Below are 16,566 nucleotides of genomic sequence, written 5' to 3' on the forward strand. Positions count from 1 at the left end.
AATTACTCTTGCCGCTCAGAAATGTTCATGCAATCATGCTGCACGTAAGTTCCGCGCTCCGGTGCAGTTAGCCCGCACACTCACTGATCTATATATAACTGAACCGGGCTCTGCGCCACCTCTTCCAACCGAGCAAGGGCCGGCTAAATGACCCGCGCCCGAGCGCGGCAAGGAGCGATCACACTAGTCAAACAAACCGGGCTTTGGGGGTCAAACACGCTCGGGCACAGTTAAGATTGCCTATTGTGAGTGCACCCTTATTCTCCCGCATCCCGCACACATGAGTGTCTACCCGCCCGCACCCGCACTCGCCCCAACTGATGCGTGATCACTGAAGCAGCTCCAGTTAGCAAGCGCTTTCGGAGTGAGAGTGAATTCCGCATTGATTGGTCGGACTCGTGACTCCCAACATATCAGATGGGCGGTGGGCGGAGATTGCTTTAGGCAAGAGTGGTGAGTTCTGACAGGCTGCATCAAAGCCAAATAGTGCGTTTCAAAATGAAGTTATTTTATCGGCAAATCGGTTTTAAAAATGACCGATACCGATAATCATAAAAATGCTTAATATCGGCGACAATAATCGCCCAGGCCGATAATCGGTCGACCCCTAATCCAAATGTTATTGCACTTTTGTTCATATAGCAGTACTTTTAAATGAAAAAAAGTGCACAATACACTACTTTTGAATGCATTATTGAATTTTGTGCATAACAATGCGATTAATCGTGATAAACCGCAGACAATCATCGTTGCCGTTATTTATTTAATTAACCTTTATTTATTGTAGAAAAAGCCGAATCCTAAAAAAGAAATGTACTTTCAGAAAACCCTCATATTTCTGGTGGTCATTTATGAAACGTGTTCCTCTGAACATAGAGGGCTGTTTTAAAGGAACATAAATATGCATTGAGTGATAGCAGAGGATAACAGATTTCCCTCAGCCTCTATGAGAGCACCAGTCATTGTGATCTTTATTGGAAGTGATTGAGGGTGATGAGGAACTCTAAAGCTCGCAGCTCTATTGTTCTCTATGGGGCTGAGTGACTGATGGCTCCTTTTGTGCAGGGAAGGTGTTTTTCTAGCCGCTTGTACTTTAAGGCTAATCTCAGGGACCTCAGGAAGGAGCAGTGAAGTGTGCATGTGTACATCCACATGTGTACGCCAGAATGGCATGCACTTTTTGTGCATTTATTAGTGTATGTGCATGTCTGTAATGTGAAAGGAGCAGAAAGAAGCATGTTTAGACATACTGTGGCATGTATAAAACCTGTGTTTGTGTGTGTGAGAGGACTATGGCTGGATGCACTCTGAAGTGTGTCCTTGTAGACAGGGTTTTCCTCAAGGATGAGCAGGCCTCTGTCAGGGTCAGACAGGATGGTACCCTTGGGCCCGTGGAGGGATATCATTCTTCACAGAACATGGCCATGAGCAGCTTTCAGATCTGTACGTGTGTGTGTAAATGCTTTTAGGCTTCAGTAGTTATATATTTAATTAGAAGTGCACAAGATGTTACAATATCAAAAAAAGACTATTGTTGAATATCTCTAATACCAGATATTTCTGGATTCTTGATACCTGTTTTGACAGCAAAGCAAAAATTAATATAAACAGTCCTTTATTTTCCTGCCGAAAAAAATAAACTGCTTAAACCAGCCAAAACTGGTTTGCTGGTCTTAGCTGGTTTAAGCTAGTCTGGTTTCCCAGCCTGACCAAGCCAGCAAGTGCCTAAAACTGCTTTAAAACCAGTCAACCAAGCTGAGAAACCAAGCAAACCAACTTAGGCTGGTTGAAACTGCTCTTTCAATTATTAATATTAGAAATTTTTTTATTAAATATTAGCTAATTAAATTAAAATAATATGTAGACTTTGTAAGTAATTATTCAAGCAAGCAATATTAAAATAATATTAATTCATACTAAAGTAAATACAGGAGGTCTGGTATTGTTACTTTTTTGTTTGTATGTGTGTAAATTTCAAGCAAAGCACTGGCAGTTTTGACATTCCTTTACTAATTTTTCTCTTTGTTCTCTTACAGGTAGAAGATGCAATGCTTATGTTTGATAAAACTACAAACAGACATAGAGGTAAGAGCCCATTTGTTTTTTGTGTGTATCTGTTTGTGCCTTTGCATGTGTGTGTAATGTTGTTAGTAATGTCCATCAGTCATACTGTGCCATTAGTTGTGCAGTTCACTGTTGCACTCTGAAGACATTGAAGCGTGAGTTTTCTGTAGCAGTACAGTAGCTCTTGTGCTGTGTGTTACATTATAGCATTATATCTTCAAGGACGTTTTATTTGAGCCCTGAAGGTCAAGGCTAATATGGTCCAATAAAAGAGAAGCGATTTCCACTGTAGCCAATCCATCGACTCTATTTGATTAGTCCGACATTTACCATTGGATGCGCAGGGTGGAATGTTTCTCGGTCATGTTCACTCACGCCTGCAGGCTTGTGAGAAATGTACGTTATCTTCAGACTTATGATATACTGAATATGAGGTTATTGCTGAGTGATGTTTCTGTGACTTTATCTCTGAAACTTTTTTCTGAGAAAGAATGAACTTTAGTACAAGGATTTGGGGTGATTTTTCCACCCCTGTAGTTGTGATTGAGTGATCAGATAATGTGTTTGATGGAGTAAAGGAGAGGAGAATGAGAGTTTAAGAGAAGAAAGTGAGAAGAGACATGAGAAGAAGGAAGGAAAGTTTAAGTGAAGAGAGAAGATGTGATTAAAAAAAGGAAAATTATGATAGAGAAGAGGGGGGGAGAAATTGTGGAGTGGGAGGGAAATGAGGAGAAGGAAGGAGAAATGGAAGGGGAGATGAGAAATAAGGAACGAAGAAATGAGATGAAGACAAAAAAATTTGGTTATGAAAAGAAATGAAGGGGAAGAGTAGGAGAAGATATGAGAAATGATGAGAAAAAATAAGAGAAATGAGATTAAAGGAAAAATTAGGAGAGGAGGAGGGAAAAATATGAAAGAAAGGGAAATAAGGGGAGGAGAGCGGAGATATGAGGAGTGTGAAGGAGAAATAAGGCTAGGTGAGAAATAAAATATAGGAAATGAAAAGAGAAATAAGGAGTGTAAAGGAGAAATAAAGGGAGAAGGGGAGGTGAGAGGAAATACAGGAAGAGGGAATGAGATATGAGGAGAGGAGGATAAAATAAAGGGAGAAGAGATGGATAGCATAAAGGGGAGGAGAGAAGAAAAATTGGGAGAGGAAATGAGAGGAGGAGAAATAAAAGGAAAAGAGAGAAGAGAAATGCAGAAACTGAAGGAGAAAAAAGATGAGAGAAGAGAAATGGGCAGAGGGAATGAGAAAAGAGGAGAGAGGGGGAGAAACTAAGGGAAGTAGAGAATAAAAATGAGAAGAGATGTAAAGAAAGGAGAAATGAGACGAGGAGATGAGAGGTGGTCTTTGGTCAGAGTAGGCAGTTGACTTTATCCAGCTGTGATCCCCATCTCTCTGTGTGGCTTTAGCAGCGAGGCCTCTCATGAGGACATTATAAAGGTGAGTGCAGCTTTAACAGACAGCCTGAGAGAGAGAACAGAGCAGATGAGAAGAGAAAGAGACAGCAGACGCACAGAGAGACAAGCTGAGAAATAGCTAGCAGCTTTATGCTACAGTGTTCACATGTATAGCATCCTCTGTAGTGGCCTGAAAGCCACGAGAGATTCTTAGCCTTGAGAGGCCTTTGTGTGGGTTGAATGAAGAGGCCGAGGAGCAGCGCTGTGTCTTTTATGCTGCATAAGTGGCTTTCAGCTCTCACAGATGGGTAGGTTGTGGAAATGAAGTGGACGGTATTAATCTTTCAACCTGAGATTTGCTTTTTAATCCATGTCGGTCATATTTTAAAGGTGAGCGCGCATGCGTGTCTGTGTTTGGAAGGTGTGCGGATATGCATTGCCTTTCGCTTTTTCTCTTTCTCTCTCTCACTCACCCCCCCACCCCCCCAAAGGACTTCCTGTCCTCCTTGGCATTGTGACGCTCTCGTCTGTGACATCGTCAGAACAGCCTGATAAGTCACAGTGATCTTTCTTCCTTTTTGCACGATTAGCAGCTAAGCTTTTTTTAATCTACTTCACAACCTCGAGTCAAAAACAGTTTGCAGGTGATCGCAAATTGTCCGTGTCGCCCAAACCGAGTGTTTCTAAATGTCAAGTTGGCCTACGATCAAAAAAAGACAAGCGTTTTCTTTTGTAAATGGAGATCAGAGCACGTAACAAATACACTTGCTGAACTTTGATCCACACTTTCTTCTGTTTCTCTATTTTGCCTGTCCCTGATGCCCCTGCCTTGGGCACTCATTCTCGCTCTTATAAATATTCCCATAGGGCATAGTGTTTGTATCTATGGGAACGAAGGGGGCAGAGAGGGTTCGGAGGAGCCAGGGCTCTCTGGAGAGCCCAAACTGTGTTTGAGAGAACAGGCGGGTCAGAGTGAAGGTGGTGAGCGTCTAGCTTCGGCCCCTAGTGGGAAAAAAAGCTATTATTTTCAAACCCTTGTGGATGTAGCAAAGAGCAGCGAGGTCGGAAATTAGACTATCTGCCATTAAACGCACTGCTGGCAAACACCAAGTGCCAAACAGTGTCATCGATGACCAGCCATTTCCATTAAAGACCTTGCATGCTATTCAAAGAGATGCCCCACAATAGCGCATCAACAATAGCCGCTTGCAGATGTGTTTAGCTTTTGTTTACTTGCTGGTTGGAATGTGTGCAATTGTCTTTTTGTTTATCCGTGTCCTCCTTGTTAATTTTTTTTTCTCTCAAATGGTATCTTCAGCTAAATGAGGAGCCTTGGGTTTCACCGGTTTTAATAGCCTCACAGCAATTACTTTATGAGGCTGCAGCTTCCACCGAAGTGAGGTGGTCAACTGGACAGTAATGGGAAGGCAGAGAGAGACATTTAAAATAGTTTTTAAAGATTATTGTTTAAATGAATGTGTTTTCTTTCCTTCTGAAAGAAACCTCTGGCTGAAAGAGGAAAAGGGCAGATAGAAATGCAATGACGGTTAGTCCTTCAGCCACATTGAGTCATGGGTATCAGTGGCTGAAAGCAACATATAAAGATCATGGTGACTACATGGACTATAATTTGGCACCACTAGAATTTTATTTTTTTTGTATTTTTCAGTTTAACAATTTGAATGACATGTATATAATGTATAGGATATAATGTTTTTATTTAAGATTGTATTTGATGATTTAATAAAATTTAGTCACATTTAATTAAAAAATTATAGATTTTTTTGTTTGTTTGTTTTTTGTTTTTGTTTTAATTATTTAATAACCATACAATTTTATAACAGTTTGATGGGCAAGTTTAAAGGGGTCATCGGATGCCCATTTTCCACAAGTTGATTTGATATGATTCTTTAGGGTCTTAATGAAAAGTCTATAACATACTTTGGTTAAAATTTCTCAATGGTAGTGTAAAAAACACCTTTTTTACCCTGTCAAAAACAGCTCTATTCAGAGCAAGCCGTTTTGTAGCATTTTGCTTCAAATGTTAATGAGCTCTGCTGACCCCGCCCCTCTCTTCCGACTTTACTTCTTTACTTTATTCATCGTGAAACTAGCTAATTAGCACATTATTAGGAAAGGCGATTTGCAAAGATTCATTAAAAAACCTTATACTCACTTCTTCTGGAGGTGAAGCTGGATCACAAATAATTTGCGTGAACATAGACGCATTTATGTAGATCGGTGGTGCATTCCCTTCAAAAACAAACGTAATCCACTGCGTCTTCAGTGGCTCAGATGTCGGGAGTAAATGACGACTAATATGTTCATTATTACATCCATTTACATTACATTTACATTTAGTCATTTAGCAGACACTTTTATCCAAAGCGACTTACAAATGAGGACAATAAAAGCAGTCAAAACTAACAAAAGAGCAACCTCCAACAACAGAACACCTGATGACCCCTTTAAGTGAACATTTTTAGATTTAGGATTTTATATTTAATAAATACATTTAATTACAATTTTAGTGACTTTTTTTATTTTTAACAGTTCATAGAATTTTTTTTAATTTCCATTTTTATGTTCAATTAAACAGATTTCATTTTTTAAAAAGATATCGTTTTTTTAACAGCAATTTGAGTGACATTGAATTGAAAAATTGAAAAGTTTGTGGTGTGATTTGCTTTTTTTAGATTGTGTGTGTGTGTGTATATATATACAGTGGGTACGGAAAGTATTCAGACCCCCTTAAATTTTTCACTCTTTGTTATATTGCAGCCATTTGCTAAAATCATTTAAGTTAATTTTTTTTCCTCATTAATGTACACACAGCACCCCATCAAAAATTATATCTGGTGTCTGAATAATTTTTGGTTTGACTATATATATAATTCTCTCTCTGCTTTATCTCTCTATCAATAAATGATAAACCGCCCCTTTCAACATGCCTAAAAAGGAACTGCAACATAGAGAGATGATGTTGGAAGAAAGCAGAATGTGTTAAACACAAAATAAAAAGACAATCACATTACTTCCTGTTTCCTCCACTGCAGCACCAGACAATCTCACACTGATGTGTTACTGTCATCATCTCGACTGTATGACTGCAATAGCACACACACACACACACACACACAGAAATGCTAGTGGATGTCAGAGGACGGAAGTAAAGACAGACAGTCTTTAATCCGCCGCAGTCTGTCTGTCTTCACACCCCCCTGCAAGACTATTCAACACTGTCCTTCAGCTCAGAGGTGACAAACACGCGGCAGCTAAAAGACGCTCTCTATTTATCCCCCCTCTCTGCTCTCCTTCTCCCATGAAAAGGGCGTTAGCCATGCCAAAATGGGAGGACAACAACCAAGGTCTTTCATTCAGAGAGATCGAGTGAGAATGATTGCGGTGGAGATCGAACTGTTTGGTGGTAGAAATGGCCAATAAAGCCTGTCCTTTTTTTTGCTGTGTCTGGAAAAGCTTTTGGCCCATATACACACTCACACTCCATCAGGGCATATTTCAGTCTCCTCATCTTTTTTCTGTTCTCTTTCTGCCTCTCTCTCTCTCTCTCTCTATCTCTCTCTCTCCCTTTCTGCTGCTTTTTTCTTCTCTCGCTGAACAAGTCTCAAGTGAATATGCTACATCTGTGCTTCACAAAATGAGAAACAAAGTCTGTGCTGCGCTAGACTTCCGGAGCCTGATTTTACACACCTTAGCACAATTCTGCTCTGATAATCTCAGCGCTGAACATTCATCAGTCTGACTGTACAGACACTTCCTGTGTTGTCCAGAAAACCTCTAAATACTAGGCAGCGGTGTTTTGGTCATTTTGACCACTTGGAGAGCTCAACAGAATAGTGGGATAGAGGGTGACGGTCAATGTAAATATATATGGCCAGTAGTTAATTTCGTTAACGAAAAGTATGACGAAAAATGTTCGTTGACAAGCATTTTTGCCATGACTAAGACAAGACGATGACGAGACAACAATAAGGTCAATAAACCATAACTGTGACTATATCAACATATAATATCGTTGACGAAAAAAGACGAGACTAAAATGTATTTTGAAAAATAAAATCTATACCAATTTATTTAAATGTTTGTCGAAAAAAAAAGGAGACAAACTATTATTGCGGACTGCTGTACATGCCTCTACTACATGAGCGTTCATGTGTGAGGTTGCCAGATATCAAGAGTTCAAATCCGCAAATCAAAGATTCTGTTAAAAGGATACATTTTCTGCCCAGTGTTTTGCTTTATATTTTGCTATCTGGAACACTACATTCAATTAAGGTAAAATAGTAAAAAAAAAAAAATAGTTCATTTAAATGGAAACGGAATTGGAACCGGAATCGTTAGGCAAAACTGGAACCGGAATCGGAACCGGAAAATTTCTAATGATACCCAGCCCTACTGGCAACCATGAGCACGCGCTCGTTCTTCATTGTGTAAGCGCCGACAATGATCTGAAAACACAGACAAACAAGTAAGCTAAGGTTTAGCGATCTCCATGTGAGATGTTCAGCTGAAATGAAAGTATCATTCAGCCAGTCTGTGTTCTGTCATGAGATCTCGATGATTTTGTTTGTGATTGTGGTTGCTGAATAAATGCACTTAATCAAAAACTGTTGTCTTAATACAGAAACATTATTGCAATTTGGAATTATTGGAATTACTATTGGGAATTTTACTGTTAAAATATTTTTTTTGTTTTTGCAGGTTTTCATAATGTAGACAGAGAGAGTGCATATCTAAGTCTTTGATGTAAATTTTTATATGAAATAGCCTATAATAAATCAGTACACTAGATAAGGTAAAAGTGTACCATGTGTATGAGTCCACATTCTACTGATTTGTGCTTATTGGTGAAAGTGCAATACCTGAAAGGTAAAAATTATTTTCTCAAATGACAACAATCTTTTCGATTATAATTTTGAGCAAATGTGACAAAAAGTTTTCATTGACTAAAACTAGACTAAAATGCTCAGACATTTAATCGACTAAAACTTGACTAAACAAAAACAGGACATGGTTGACTAAATATGATAATAACTAAAAAGTACATTTGACACCAGGACTAAGACTAATTTAAAAGACTAAGACTAAATTAAATATGGCTGACATAATTACATTTAGTCACACTAATGGCCAGCAAAATATTTAGACACTAAAAGGGACAGTTCACCCAAAAATGAAAATTCTGTCCTCATTAACTAAACTTCATGTTGATATACTTCTTTGGCTGTTGTATTGGAAAATTTTGATTTTCTCATCCTATACACAAAGGGAGCTTGCTTTATTTGTTTCTTTATTTTATTTTATTTTTTGAGGAATCTTGACTAAATATGATAATAACTAAAAAGTACATTTGACACCAGGACTAAGACTAATTTAAAAGACTAAGACTAAATTAAATATGGCTGACATAATTACATTTAGTCACACTAATGGCCAGCAAAATATTTAGACACTAAAAGGGACAGTTCACCCAAAAATGAAAATTCTGTCCTCATTAACTAAACTTCATGTTGATATACTTCTTTGGCTGTTGTATTGGAAAATTTTGATTTTCTCATCCTATACACAAAGGGAGCTTGCTTTATTTGTTTCTTTATTTTATTTTATTTTTTGAGGAATCTTATTCTTTATGAAAAGTAACAACATAAATGCAGTCCATATTACCCATATCTTTCATAAACGCAGTCCACATTAACCATTCAGAGTAATTTGAAGCCATCAAGTGGTGTGAGTGTGTGTGTGTAGTAATATATGTGTGTGTGTGTGTGTCACAAGTAATAATAATCACAAGGACAGTTGCTTGACGTTTTTTGAATTTGTACGTCAGGTGACATTCCCAGATCTGACAGAATAAAAGAGTTTTAAATGGATGTGATAAAAAAAAGCTTTTCAGTTGTGGATGGCTTTTTCTGGCGTGGAATATTGCTGGCGTGGCATTTCGAGAGAGGTTCATTACTGTTGTTGCCAACTAACGATGCCCCTCATTGTCATTTAATAGGCTGTGCAAACAGATGTGTCCCTCCCAAATCACATGTTTGTCTTTCTACATAGCTGACCGAAGCACTGTGTGTTGTCTCGTTGTTTGTTCGTGTGCATAAGAGATTGCCAGTTTTCTGTCTCTTGTGCATGCGTGCATTCAGAGATAATATGTTGTTATGTTGGCGTATCCATGTTTTTGCATGTGTAAGTACCAAAAAAAAGACACAATTTGACATATTTCACATCCCACATGTGGATTTCTGCTTTTGTTAATATTTCATCCTCAGATGATAATAAATTATATGATGAAATGGGCTGAAAGAATGGTATGTTCAACACGTAAAGAGAGAGAGAGTGTGTTTTTACAAGATCAATATGAAATAATAAAAACTTCACAATCAAGGTTAGTCAAATCGCTCCGAGAGTGAAATGCAGCATTTTTTGCGTTCTCCCTTTGATCTGTGTTCCCGGTGGAACTGTAGCTTGGTTGATTTTATGTCTTGTTCCCGAACACACCCAACGAGTCATTTCATGAAAACACTCAAAACACTGTGCGTTTAGTCAGATGAACTCATGCCACTTTTCATCCACAGCTTTGAAGCAGATTTTGATAGCTTAATGATCTGCAAACATTCCTCACTCTTAATAAATACTATAAAACACACATTTGGAGTGTGTGTTTGCAGTCTGCCGCTCAAGCTGGCAGATAGAAGTCTATAATTAGATTTTTATATATATCAAAACCATGTTTAAAGGCTATGACAACAAATATAGAGGAAGGAACCATGTAGGCTATGCTATATAAACTGTATATCAATATAAACGGTATTGCCTCGTACCATATCACTTATAACAAATATATCAATATATCATACAAACTCGATATACCGCCCAGCCCTACCACTTACATTGAACCTTTGTTATTTGTGTTGTATTTAATCCAGAACAATCCTTTAGGAATAGCTACAGTTATGCTTTACAGCTAAAAAGTCTTTGCAGCATTTGCACATTCGTGACAACAGCCCTCATTTATTTGTCCACTTTTTTGTTATTTATCAAGATGACAAAAAGATCCTAACCCTGAAGAACTCATCAATCACGGTCCATTTGCAAACAGCAGTCGAGGATGCATAACTGCAATATTCAGATGCAAAGTCTTAAGTGCAGTTACTGCTCTGTTTACTCCAATGGCTGAGTGATGATTAGCTACATCCCTGATTGAGCCTGAAGAGGGGCTGGCAGGCTCAGATCAGCTGGATGGTGATTGGTAGATGTAGATGACTAGAAAGTTGGTAGTTTTTTTTATTTATTTATTCAGTCATTCTAATAGAGAGAGAGAGAGAAAGCACAACATCCTTCAGTCTCTGGTCTCCTCTGAACAGTCAGGGCTTGATTCGCCACATCATTTTGAAACGTTTTAGCGGCTGACGAGAAGCTGGTTGTCAAACGTTCCATATAATCTTGACAGACTTAAAAGCATTTAGAGTTTAAAGTGTTTACATGCACAATCTTACATCAGTTATGCTGAATCCATGCAAACACGTTAAACTATGTTCTTTTATCAGTTTATTTACCAGTTTTATTTACACCTTTACATTATGCTGCAGTCTAAATCTCTTCATTCTCTCTTTTAGGAGCTTACAGTGTACTGATAAATATTATACAGTTTCATACCACTGATTTATCCCCATCGTCACTCTGAATCTGTGTTTTCTGCTCCAATCAATACTGCTACAGGGCTGTGTGTGTGGATGGCACTATAGAAGGACATTCTCTAAAATGATCAGGGACATTCTGTGAATCAGCTGTACTTAATCTCTCCCAATCGCTTCTGTGCTGCGTCCGCTTTCTGCTGACTGTGCTTCGGAAGTGTGGCAATAATGTAGCGCAGAGTGTGTAAACAATGTAAGTACTGTTGATCTGCAGAAGGTCCTTTAAAGCCCACAAAGGTTAGCCGAGTTTGCGTTGGCCTTTTGCGACGTAATGGCAGCAATTTCCACTGGTTTCACGTACGGCACGGCTTCCCATCAGAGATCCCCGAGTAAACCTAATTAGATATACCTTCACCTTTCCTGGCGTGATTTCAAAAAGGGGCCGCACCATTCTCTTCCATTAGCGATTAATATCCTTTCTCCTTGTAGATATCTTTACACGATATTAGTATTTAGCGCAGAATGTCATCGAAATATCATAGTTAATCATACACATTTTCTCAGCACCACGTTTAATTGGAGCTGCTCTAATCACTGTGAGGAGGAAATTATATGTTCAGTTTTCAAGGGAATGACGGAGGCTTGAAGCTTCATAGATGCATTAGGGAGATATAATGGGATGTTTCTTCAACTGCAGGTACTTTTATGTCCTGGTAGTATTCATTCATTCTTATAGAATGTATTTTTTATTGCTGTTATTTTTTTTAATGATTAAAGTGTAATTTCCACTACAGAATGTAAACTAGTAAGAATATGAAAAGTGTTTATTTTAAATCCACATTGCCAAAAGTGACCATATTAGAAGAAACACCCAACATTGTATGTTAGCAGAGCAGTGAGGATTTATTCTGGAAAATATTTTCAATAGTAACTCCCTGACCAACCTGAACTGGTTCCATTCACGCCATTGTCAGTCACAACTCGGAGATAGAAATCCTCCAATAGGCTTGATCGTCTGGAAATGCTGGGAGATTCATAAAGCCTCTGTGGTATTGTGACTGGCACAGGGTTTGCTGCAGGTGTGCCGGGGGATTCAAAGGGGATGAAGAAAGGCCCTTTGAAGCGGCTGAAGTTCATGCGTTGACCTTTAGCAGCCCAGTGTCGGACTCCCTGGAAGCCGAGAGAATGACTACATAAGCAGGCACACCGCTGACAGAGTGGACCGATGTGGCGGCATTTACGGGACCGAATTCATAGAGCCTTGTTAAAGACATAAAGAGATTAAAAAAAAAGAATGAGTGACTTTCTGAATGAGTTTCTCTAACCTTCAGCAGCCCATTATGAGCTAGCCATCATCCCAAAAAAGTCCCTTCGGAAGGTGATTCTTGTTGTACGTGGGTATTATTATGCTGCCTAACATCATATTAATTTGAGAGCTGAGAATCAGTCAGGATTATTTCAGGCTCTTATATAAGGAAGAACATAACTTATTGAGAAGCAGCTATCTGCCACCTTTCTCTAGAGAAATTTACAGCCATCTATAAAATGAGAAACACAAAAAAATATATTATTTCCATTTTCCCATCATCCCTCTTATCACCTAAAGTTATCCTAGTTGTACTGAGACATAAAAAATATGCTTTAAAACCAGATACCAATTAGACATTAGCCAGGATGGATGGATAGTCATTCAGCAACCGATTGGCTGATTAGAAATTGTCAATTTATGCAAAATGAATGAAAATATTTAAATAATTCTGCACTGAATGCAGGCATGTCCTTAGATTCAGACTGCACTATTTTTTATTTTATATATATTTTTTATTTTAGATGATGTGCTATACATCCAGAGGTTATTTTGGGTCTCAGGTCCTACATATTACGTCAGTGGACCCCTTTCGTTATACAGACAAAAAACACAGTTTTTCAGGTTTGAAACAACATGAAGGCCAGTAAATGATGACAGAATTTTCATTTTTGTTTGAACTGTCCCTTTTAAGACTAATTGTTCAGACATCTTAATGACTACTTGAATATGAAATGTAGTTTTGCATATCCATAACAGCAATGTAGACTGTTTTTATATAAAAATATGAGTGGCAGACAGCCTGCTGTGAGTCTCGGGGATTAGATTCCACGTGGGACACAACAGCGGCTGCCTTTGAGTTGTATGTCATTGTGTATGGAATTACGCAACCGCTGACCTTTTAATGCTGCTGGCTCCTCAATTTATGACCTCTTCAAACACAGCTCTCAGAAACAGCCATCCCAGTGCGAGTCCGGCGTACAGCGAACACACAGCGCACCATATCAGCATTCATAGAGTCCTGAACACATTCTTTTCCAGAGGTTAAGCACTGCAGGGGATTGGCAAGCGTGCTCGGAAAGGAGAAAGGGAAAACACACCATCTCCAACACTGGAAAGATGTTTAGTGAGTGTGTGCTATTGTTTTATATGCCTCACTCAGATAATTTCAGCAATATTATTATATTATTATAACAGATTGTTATGTTTTATTTCATGTATGTTGTGTTTCTTATCATAAAGTGGTTTCTTGCTTTCTTCTTCCCTTTGTTTTGTGTTGAAAGCCCTCGTAAATCACCAGGTGGCATTAGTGGAATAATAGTTGCTGCATTGCTATCCTGCCGAAGTGGTTCTTTCTCATTTAGGATCGATAACGTACCCATGTGTGATATAACTTGCTTTGCTTTGTGCAGAACTCTCTGTGTTTAGGCAATTTATTAACTCAGAAGTGAAAAATAGTAATTTTCATAACAACATACATGAGAGGAATCATTTAATGAATCATTTGAATGACCCTTTGTAAGAAATTATCACAATTGCTGTGAAGTGCCTTAGTTTGATTGGAAATTAAACTTGTAGATTGTTGCCTGTAAACCAAACACCTTTTTAGCTGTGGTTGCGGAAAAATTAAGCTTTATACCTCCTGGAATGTTTTGGCTTCCAAAATTAAGCGTTTAATGGCATATGTGGCATAATTCTGGTCCCTCCTGCAATGTAAGTATAAGGGATTTTGCAGCACAGTGTATCATCTAAATCAGTGGTCACCAACCTTTTTAGGCCCAAGATCCCTTTGCTGCTTAAAACAGATCTGCACGAAACAAAAACAGCAGGTCTGAATGAGACGCACTCTCTGACAGCAGGTGGCGCCTATGAACAGGGTTGCCAGGTTTTCGCAATAAAACTAGCCCAATCACGTTTCAAGGAGGGTTCCCCTGTAAAAATCGCATTCCGGGGGTAAAATACACGTTTTTCGGCGGCGATCTTCCAGTAAAATTCACATTCCAGGGACTAAATATCACATTATTGGGGTCGCTGCGATCGACGGGTTGGCGACCACTGATCTAAATGATCATTAGTCAGATCACTTAGAAAAGTAATCTTTCCGCAAGTCAAATTAAAGGTTACAGCATGCAATACACCCCTCAAAATTTAAAAAAAATAAAATACAAAAATAAAAACATGGCTATTGTAATACACTTAAAATGGATGTAAAGTGGCTGTATTTGTGCAAATTCTTTCTTAAAACATTTATAACATTTTTTTATTTAATTAATTTTTTATTTTTATTTTAGCTGAAATGTAACCTTAAATCATAGGTTTTAGCATCAGAGTTGTCTCGGTAGATTAACTAGTTTTTTGTCACCCTTGCAATATGCATACATTTCTGTGTTTGGATTGTTGTGATCAGCCCCTTTCTTGTATTATGCAAAAGTTAACAGCTTAACATTGGTCATGAAATTTGTGTATTTTAATGTTTAATGCGTTACACCATATACTTTCATTGTACTATAAGTGCCTTACTGTAACCATAATTTTGTTTTATAATTTGTTTTATTTATATAAAAAAAAACTGAGGCACAAGTCAAAATTATCAGTGTTAAGCCCCGTTCACACCAAGAACGATAACTATAAAGATAACTATAAAGATAACGATATTAGCATCCACACCAGCGAACGATATCGTCCGTTTATTCTAGGCGCACATGCGTCTGCCACTTTAAATTCTTGAGCTCGTTACAGCAGGATGGATTCTGATTGGCTGTCAGTGTTTTATCGTTCATCAGCTGGAAAAAAAATCGTTTTCATGCATTATTAAGCCCAACCCCCCCTTGGCTAACTCCACCCGGTAATGGCGCCACAGGTGTCCTCACATGGCCACGCAAATATCATCCTCTTTCATTTGCTTTTTATGCTTTCTTTTTAATCCCGTCTCTCACTTGGCATGGCCCTCGATTTCCCTGTGGAAATAAAGGGCTGGTTATTGTATCCACCGGAGGCAGCTTCCCTCGGACTGTGTGCTATCATGATTTTTCTTGTGTGGCTAATGAGGTTTTGTGTGTGTTTTGGAAGGAAGGCAAGCAAGAAAGAAAGCTGTATTGACTCTGTATACTTCCCTGGATGCTTGCTTCCAATATGATCCATTGACACTTAGTGTGACTGCGCAGTATGGATTCCGCTGTAGCAGTTCATACTCACCACTTCTCCACATCGATCTTTTTATCCTCACTATCTGTGTGTGTAGTAGATGACTTTACACTGACAATAGAAAGGAGAAAGGAACAAAGCTCAGCACCTACGTAGTCATTCTCCCTTCACGGACGGATTGCACATAAACGTGCAACAAAGGCCCTCTATTTCTGCCTGTGAACTCTGTGAAGAGCCTGATATGGATTGATTCGCTGTTTTTTTTATAAAAGTATAAGCACTGGATGGAGCAGTGGACTAGAGGTTAGTGCACATGCTTCAGGCCTGTTGAGCCTTGGTGCTCATGTGGGCGATGTAGGTTTGAATCCAACCTGCATCATGACCTTATTTGGTGTGCATTTCTATTTGCTATTATTATTCTATTTATGATGTTCTGGTCTCTAGATATGGCTCAGGTCCTTTTTTTCCAATAGAAGTTTATAATTTTTTTGTCAGTTTTATTGTCCACTAGACAAAAATTGTAAGTCAGATTGCTTAGAGAAGTAATAGCATACCTCTCCCTCATCAGTCTGTGTGATTTGTGGTTAGGGGTGCAGGATGGAATGCACAGGAAAGTATAATAGTTAGGCTTAGACGTTCATTCAATTCAAGTATGACAAAGTGACTTCAGACTGTATCCGCTTTCCTTTCAGTGGTGGAATGCTGTGAGATTTTCTGAGGTTTGTGTACAGAGAGCATTAATGTTCTGTCTTAAGTCATTTATGTAACCACCTCAAGAAAAGCATGGTGTGAAACCACACTGATGAACAGATGCTTAGCAGGCCCGACAGTGATGTTTTTCACGTCTAAAGAGCCAACATGAAACCTGGTGAAAATTACACTGTAAATATACACTGATTGGTGTTAGAAAGAGATTTTTGAGTGAAGCGTAAGACTGAAGAATGGATAACTTGTGTATAACCGATAATTATTTTTATGTTATGGCTAATGACCACT

The 16,566-nt window shown here is 38.5% G+C and overlaps 1 protein-coding gene across 7 annotated transcripts in view; it reads left to right on the top strand.

The window, feature by feature from the left end:
* The window catches only part of LOC107756385 (RNA-binding protein Musashi homolog 2-like), a 191,755-nt gene that overhangs the window by 74,103 nt on the left and 101,086 nt on the right, over nt 1-16,566 (top strand). For all 7 annotated transcript variants that reach the window (XM_016573478.1, XM_016573460.1, XM_016573486.1 and 4 more), the window contains exon 2: nt 2,037-2,085. In XM_016573478.1, coding sequence (XP_016428964.1) covers nt 2,037-2,085 — 49 coding nt within the window. The remainder of the gene's footprint in view (nt 1-2,036; nt 2,086-16,566) is intronic.

The sequence above is a fragment of the Sinocyclocheilus rhinocerous genome, unplaced genomic scaffold (genome assembly GCF_001515625.1).
Source record: "Sinocyclocheilus rhinocerous isolate Xijiao unplaced genomic scaffold, SAMN03320098_v1.1 scaffold1152, whole genome shotgun sequence".
In the NCBI taxonomy this organism is placed as follows: Eukaryota; Metazoa; Chordata; class Actinopteri; order Cypriniformes; family Cyprinidae; genus Sinocyclocheilus; species Sinocyclocheilus rhinocerous.